We start from the raw sequence: 8,690 nt of genomic DNA on the forward strand, positions 1-8,690 counted from the left end.
GGGAGCTAGCTAGCTCTGTAGTTCTCGCTGATCATACGCCTATTAGAGATTGAGTTCCATCGATGACGTTAGGTAATGTTTTCGTAAAAAATGCTAATGCCCCATGTGAATCCACTGAAGTTAAATTATTTGTAATGTTTGAATTTTGTAAATGCTGCCTCAAATATCTGAAGTTTTCCGATTGATGAGCGTTATAACAATCACAGTTATAGCTTCCGAAGTTTATAGCACCTTGACTATAGCAAGCTAATAATAGATACTCTCCCTGGCGCGTTGCGTTGGTTATACTTATAACCGTGGGAATGTTTTCTAAACAATTCAGATTACGTAATAATACAATTTAAGTGTTTACGTACACACATATATTGTTGATTCTTACTGTCGAGAATCTTCTACTACTTTGGAGAATAGGCGAGAGTTTCGCAATACATATTTAACAGTATAAGCCATGTCTGTTTCGAAATATAAATTTAATCTAAACAAACGTTGATATTCATATAAATATATAATAATAAATTTGTTACAGTATTAAAAAACATAAGATAAGACTTATCTAAAATTCTACACGTGATTGTCCCAGTCCTTTGTTCCAACTACTTAACACAGTTGGTCTAAGCTATCACAAACGTTACGTATGGAAACCACATAGGAATATGAGAAATAATAAAGATATCCGCTAAATCGTTTAAGTTCAATTTAAACTTCATTGCTATGCAAAAATCCTTAAAGGGGAGGTGTTCGCAAAGTTTATAGGCTCAAAGTTCCATATTAAGTCAACCTGAGTGAGGACATCAAATTAATCCATAGAAATGTAGCAGCTTAATTACTTTAACTTTATGGAAGCACATAAGTAAAAAGTATACTCGCAATGTTGATGAAGATGTCACACAAACTTTCTTATACACCGAAATAATATTCTGATCAATAAGTTAACACACAGGATCACATACAAAAGTTATAATGGTTTTCAAACGGGACCCAAAACTCGAGCGCTTTCGAATAGTTCACTATTCTTATTCTCGTGAAGAAGAACAACGAACTATTCGAAAACGCTCGAGTTTTGGGATTCGTTTGAAAACCGAAATAATATTGCTGCCCCTCGGGGTCCACCAGTTTGGAAATTCCTAACCTAACTTTGTTGTTATATCAATGAAAATATTTCTTTGTGTAAAATGCCAAATACTAGATATTTTGCAATTTTGATATTTCGAAGCAATTTATTAACAATATGTCTGTAGTAGCTAATATTTAACCATGCTACGAAAGACTACATTTTCATGTAAGGAAGTGCAATCTTTGTTTTATCAACACAATGCTAAAGTCAGAGGCTATAAGCTAGATCAAACGTATACTCGTATGATAATGTGTTAGTAATACCTTACCGTGAATATTTATTTTTCTAGGCTCATCGAACTAATATTTACAGCATTCAAAAAGTGTATTTGATGCTGTAGTTCTCGTTCATCATTGAAATAGAAAAACAACTTGAAGAATTGTAATCTTCGTTTGATAAACACGATATTCCTAGCCACATAAACCTATTGTTTTGAAGGTTTGAAATGGTTTTTCATATTTTAGTTTTGTGGGAAACTATAAAAAAGTGCTTTTTCATATTCCTAACTGGATAAACCTACTGTTTTGAGTGGAAACCACAAGAAACACTTTTTCATAATCCTAGCTGGATAAACTTATTGTTTTAACGGGAAATTATGAAAACGAACCTCTAGGATTTGAAAACTTCTCAGTCTAGAGCTTGATAAATCCACCAATATCACAAAAACGGAAGAATTTTACCGATGTATATTTTATTATTGAAAATGTTTATAATTAAGAGTTTTGAAAACGTATAAAAGTTCCGTGAAAATGGTCATATCATAAAAACATACTGTGTTTTTTCCTCTTCTATTTATTATGGCTGAGTGCAGTAATTTATTTTCCCGTATGCATGAAACGAAGATAAAATCATTATAGGAGGTCCAAATATGATAGTGGATAGGGGACGACAACGATTAAAACCAAAAACAAGGACTCTAAGCATGTTGCTTTAAACCTAAGTTTGGTGACTGTTAAGTTTAATTTAGCACAAAAAAATCCCCCCAGCGGCACAGCGATATGTCTGCGGATACCCGCGGTGGGAAGAGCACAAATAGCCCATTGTGTAGCTTTGTGATTAATTTGAAAGAAAGAAGCAAACAAGCACAAAAAAGCCTAGATGAAGTGTCAAATATTGGTATTTATTGTAATACTAATATAAAAGACCGGGTTTCGATACCTGTGGTGGGCAGAGCACAGATAGCTCACTGTGTAGCTTTGTGCTTAACTACAAATAACCAAAATGTTCAGGCGTAGGCTAAGGCTCAATCTGGATTTAGTCAATAGAAGTTTTTGTATTTCAAATGTAGTAAGTTGTTGGTTTGGGGAATCATTAGTAATTTGACATAACTTATTTGTTTCAAAGGTTTATGATGTAAAAGCTACATAATTTAAACACAATATTCATGTATAAAGGATTTTTAACTGTTAACAGTATAGAGTAATTGAAAGAATTAAATAAATAGTTAGCTTGATATTGTTTAACAAGGCTGAATCTGTTTTTTTTTCTCAATTCACAATTAGGAAAATGAATCGTTTGTTTGTTTGTAACAAAGCACAAAGCTACACAACGGGTTATTTGTGCTCTGCCCACCACAGGTATCGAAACCCGGTTTCTAGCGTTGTAAGTCCGCAGACATAGCGCTGTGCCACTGGGTGGCAAGAAAGTGAATTATTGTTAAATTCGTCTGACTTATTGATGCTATCACTAGTCTTGTGTAAGGAAAATATGAGATTTCGACAATCATTAAGTTTCAACCAGTAGAAAGGTTTTTGCTGGTATTTATGTAAGTTATTTACATACAGTAACTCAGATTTTAACCAGTGCAAAATTATTTAAGTTCCAAAAATTACTTTAGGTTGACTATTACAAGTTTTATTCTTTCTTGTAGATATTTAATCATTTTGTGCAAAAACTATAAGGTTCGTCGAAATAAACACTCAAATTCGAGATTTTATATTATTTTATACTAATCTTGTAAGCATGTTTTTAGTTCTATAGTTGTTTAATGGATTATATTAGTTTCATTGATTATAATATAATCAACCGCTTAAGAAAATCATAGAAAATATTTCTCTCCAATTCTATACAGAAATATAACACTTGTGAACAAAAAAGTTAGAACTTTAGAAAAACGTTTAAAATTCACGGAGTAAGTTTTATGGTTACCTACTTTTAAGTTAACATTCTTAATATACTCGTTGTCTTATTTAATTAAAGTTTAATAGGTACTGGGTAAATCTTACCGTTACCTACTATCAAGTTAATTTTACTAATATACTTGTGTCTTATTAAAAGTTTAGTAGACGCGGGACAAGTTTTATGGTTAGTTATTACCAAGTTAATTTTACTAATATACTTGCGTCTTATTTAATAAAAGTTTAATAAACGCTAGGTAAGTCTTATGTTTAGCAACTATAAAGTTAATTTTACTAATATACTTGTATCTTATTAAACGTTTAGTAGGCGCGGGACAAGTCTTATGGCTAGTTACTACCAAGTTAATTTTACTAATATACTTGTCGCTTATTAAAAGTTTAGTAGGCGCGGGACAAGTCTTGTGGTTAGTTACTACCAAGTTAATTTTATTAATATACTTACGTCTTATTTAATAAAAGTTTAATAAACGCTAGGTAAGTCTTATGGTTTACAACTATCAAGTTAATTTTACTAACATACTTGTATCTTATTTCATAAAATCTTTACCAGTGATTGACTTTGCTTGACAAACCTCAAAATTTCAGTCTCTGTAAAAAACTTTTAATTGCAGCTACATAAATGAATAATATTTGAACATTAGTAGAGCTTGTGAGAAAGTACCTTTGGAGTTATTAGAAAAATACTCACGTAATGAAGAACCTCCGTCTGTTTCCTCACAGCATCTTGAAACAATTGGATTTTACTGACGTCCTGCAAAAATTTAACAAATTTAAGTTGTAACTTTTAATACATAAGAAAAAAAATCTTATCTTTTGAAAAGCACTAGATTAGATTTAACCTTTTTTTTTACGAACAACTGAGGTCTTGTAACTTGAACAGTCTTCTGCGCATGCTTGAACTAAGACTACATTATTGTTCCAGAAAATCCTAAATAATTCGATGACGAGGAACCCACTTTGAGACTAATAATGGCTAGAGACGGCTTGAATGGGTAATGAAGAAAAACTTTGATATAAGTTTAACATAACAGCAAATGTACAACGTTTCAACAAGGTTTTGTCATCATCAAATATACAAAACACAACGTTCACTAATAACTTTATTCAACAAAGCAGTATTTTTTTCGTTACTGATTTGTAGTGTTCAAATGTCCTGTCAGAATATAGTTTTGGGTGCATTTTCTTCCGTGGCTTATGGTATGAAGACAAGATGACCTCTTGCTGTGTTGCCACTTGCGGAGATTTCTCTAGGTAGATGATCGCGCGAATCCATTGGTAGCGGTATACCTGTTGACATTCTAGAAATATTCTCGATAGGAACCTCACACTCTCCAACAGGTTGACTCATCTATAAGAAAGCCTTTGCTGAAATTAAGCAGTTGGCTGTACACCTATAAATACCTTTCTATACACAATCACAATAGATAACTTCCTTCTTGAACCACCTATTATTCTGGATTCTGCTTTGTTACACTCCAGATCTGCTATTTTCATTATTTCGTAAATCAATTTTTTGTTTTTACTGGAAGTTCAACCTCTGGTGGTGTAATTGTCATATAGTGCATGGATATTTTCAGGTCGTACACTGTGAAACTAGTCTAACATCACAGCCATATCTCCGCATGTTGTCAATTTCCAATATGCATTCTTCCTTAATGACAATTATCCACATATCATGTTGTATAGAAAAGTTTCATACGGTGACAGCAATCATCTTACAGAAACGTTATGACCAACATATTTTCACATCAATCCATCTTCTTGCTCCATCTTTAGAAGTGATTTACCTTCTTTTATTACAGAATCCAGTTGAATAATTGTAGCTGCAAAACCGGTGTCTTTCAATATATCATAAGGCTTCCCATCAATGAATTCATTAACTCGTGGATTGGTTTCTTGAAAAAATACTCTCCTTATATTTACTGGAGCAGATGGAGTAGTCTTATCCTCAAGATATTGTTCCTTGCTTTAATATTAACAGCAGTTTCAGCACAGTCTGGGATGCAATGTATAGCAGTTTCCTTCCGTCATCCTTCAGAAGCAGTTTCTAGCATCATGTCCTTTTAAGTTGCAGTTGAAACACCTTCTGTCCTATGGTTTACTACCTATTTAAAGGCTAGTGTCTTTAGTTCCTTTAAAGTTGCAATTGAAACATCTACTGTTGTGTGGTTTACTTCTTTCATTTTGATTTAACAGTTGTTGTTTAACACATCGTTTGAGCTCTTCTAGACTTTCATTTAAGACAGTTGATGTTTCTATAGAATTCAATATGACTGTCCCGTAATGTTTTGATGGTGCTATTAATTGTTTATCAGCAGCTTTAATGTATTAAAGTTCCATAATAACCTGGATAACATCTATTAAAGATGTACATTTACTTTGCTTTAACCCAATATGCACATCCACAACCGTTATGCACCTATGATTTAATTGTGGGCCAATGAATCGATCTTTTTATGTTGAACATCTGGATAACATAAGTGGACAATCATTTCCACATATTCTGTCATTTTGATTAAAGTCTCATTTTTCTTCCGTGTTCTGATTCTGGTTTGTTTTGGAAACTTCTTTCTAGAGTGTCATTCCAAACCAAAGTGGGGTTGGACAATTGAACTTAATTTCATAAAAACAAGTTACACTCCTTCTTGACAAGGGGAAAATTCACATTCTGGATTAAAAGTATAAATTTAGAACAAATAGATGTTCCCAATTCTGCTATATATATGTAAAGGTGTGAATTTGTAAACGGAATGGAAAGTAATGTAAATAGTAGGTGAAAATAAAGGACAAAACTACTAACAAAATTACTTAAATAACATAATTTTATGATTATTATTATAAAATTATATGAACATATTGTTCATAATCGTTTTATTAGCTCTTTACAATGTTACATATAGAATTAAGGTTACATGTATGGAGCTACGGCTTCATAAAATTTTATTATTTAATATTTCGCAATTATTTTTTGAGTGTCAAATCAGTCTTTCTGGCGATGGATGAGTATTCATTCTTTTTGGATGCATATAACTTATCAGTAATTCACACTTATAAAGATTGGAAATCCACACTTTTTTAAGCTTTATAATTATTTCGATTGAGTCCTAGTTATCCAATCAGGTTCTAATTTTACATTGTAATTATACATTCACCCTCAGTACATATAGTGTCGAATTTTCTGATAAACAACACATATGATTTCTGCCATGTTAATAGTTAATGAAACAAAAAAAGCTTATATGCAATCTATTTTGGAATTTAAGCAACTACAATTCAAAATCACTAATAACTGTTAGGGATGCAGTCAGCATAATTTCAATCTTGTCGAGGAAAACAACGCTCAAAATCACTAAATAATTGTGTCTTAGTTGCTTATATGTCAGTACATAGAAGCTTATTCGCCACCTCAAGGATGCCACCTTACGCTGATTAGCTGTCTCAGGGAGTAGAGACGATGATGTCATAGTTCAATGTAGTGGAAACAGGGGGCGAGTTGCTTGGGGGACGTTACTAGACCGCCATGACAGGCGGATGTTGCCTGCTACCAGTGAGCAGGTTGTTTGGCGTGCAATCATAGTCGGGTGTTAAACAATAGAGAGTGTATTGCTCGAGCCATGAAGTGGCGTCAGAGGGCGCGTTGGTATGATAAGACTGCAGATAGATCAACATGATATTAATTTTATAGTAATAATAAGAGTTTTAAAATTAATAATTTAATATAATTTGCCTCATGTTGTGTTTACAGTTTCACTTTATAAATAAAATATTAAATTTGCTATTTTAATTTTATCAACTTTATAATTTTACTCAGTAATTGCGTAAATTTTACAAAGGCAGATGATGTTTCGACAGTTCGACAGTGTTACTAAGGTTCTACGAGTGGACAGTGTGGCCATGCTTCCATAAGATTGCATACAGATTTCAACTCGTCTCAACTTATTTATATATTTAACTGTATTACATGTGTTGCTATAGGTAGACAGTGTTACCAAGGTTATTGCTGCTAAGGCTGATAGTTCAGTAGGATGATGAGCTCATTGTGGGGTTTCTCAACTTCTGGTTACATCATCAATGTCTAGATTTAATTATGTATCCTAAAGATGTAAACCTATTATTTATATTTTTGTATTGGTTTAGCAAAACAATAATAGTGTTCTTGACAAAACGTTTCATTTTATTCTAATTTTCATTTAAAACTTTATTTGTATAACAAAAGTGGACAATATTATTATATTTCCATAGGATTGCATACAGATTTCAACTTGTTAGAACTTATACACAGCCTGGTCACAAATAAATAGACACCACCTTTTCAGAAAAAATGAAAGTTTTCAGTCATATTCACATGAAATGATATATTTATAATTTAATTAATATATAGTAGATCTTCCTTTCGCTTCGTGGAGTCCGTTGATCCTTTGCGGCATCGTGCTAATCATCTCGTCAATTATAGATTGTGGGATTTTCGCCCACTCTTGCTTCAAAACTCGGAGTAGATTGCTCTTCGAAGTTGGTTTTTTGGTTGTTTCTTGACTTGCCGGTCGAGTATAGCCCAGAGGTTTTCGATGGGGGTGGCAGGAAGAAAATGGTATCCAGAAGTTGCCCTGGCCGAGCCAATCTCCTGACATGAATTTTTGGGTGTTTTTAGCAGTGTGACTCGGTGCTCCATCTTCCTGGAACAACGTTGTGTTCTTGTTCACAAAACCCGAGGACTAAGGTGGCAAGAGTCCTTCCTCCAATATTTAGACGTATTTCACAAAATTTATGTTGCCAACGCACTCCACTAAGCTCGATCTCCCACCAACCCAAACAGCTCCCCAAACCATCACGCTGAAACCACCATGCTTCACAGTTGACTGCAATCTGTTGAGCCAAAACTCTTGGTGAGGCATTCTCCAGACCCATATCCTTCCACTGTCCGAAAATTGAGCGAATCTTGATAAGTCTAAGAACAATACGGTTTTCCAAAAGTCCAGAGGCTTGGTCATCATATCACTTGCCCACTTCTTTCGTCTGACTACGTTGGCAGGTCTTAATAAGGCTTCTGTCTAGCTGCTCTGAAACGATAACCCAATCTGTGGAGAATCCGTTGAACAGATTACGGGCTCATCCCACCAACTTTGGCCACTTCTGCAGTCGTTAATCTGGAATCCATTTCGATGCTTCTCTTGACAGCCCTTTTTGTCCTCTCCGATGGACCAGGACGATCCGGACGCTGCTCAGTTGTTTCCTTGCCGTGTTTTCTGAACTGCACGATGATTCTGTTGACTGTCGAAAGCGGGATTCCCAAATTCTGCGAAATTTGCCGCTGACTTATTTCACCATTTGCTTGACCAACTATCCTTCCTCTAACAAAATCTGACAATTCGAGAGAACCTTGAGTTCTGGGCATGTTGTAGCACAAGACAATTAGTGTGCGGACCCTTTTCATTTATATA

The 8,690-nt window shown here is 34.0% G+C and overlaps 1 protein-coding gene across 7 annotated transcripts in view; it reads right to left on the reverse strand.

Moving 5' to 3' along the window:
• LOC106457153 (vesicular acetylcholine transporter-like) overlaps nucleotides 1-8,690 on the reverse strand; it is a 316,981-nt gene that overhangs the window by 33,374 nt on the left and 274,917 nt on the right. For all 7 annotated transcript variants that reach the window (XM_022382971.1, XM_022382972.1, XM_022382970.1 and 4 more), the window contains one exon: nucleotides 3,941-4,003. In XM_022382971.1, coding sequence (XP_022238679.1) covers nucleotides 3,941-4,003 — 63 coding nt within the window. The remainder of the gene's footprint in view (nucleotides 1-3,940; nucleotides 4,004-8,690) is intronic.

The sequence above is a fragment of the Limulus polyphemus genome, unplaced genomic scaffold, assembly GCF_000517525.1.
Source record: "Limulus polyphemus unplaced genomic scaffold, Limulus_polyphemus-2.1.2 Scaffold297, whole genome shotgun sequence".
Lineage (NCBI taxonomy): Eukaryota > Metazoa > Arthropoda > Merostomata > Xiphosura > Limulidae > Limulus > Limulus polyphemus.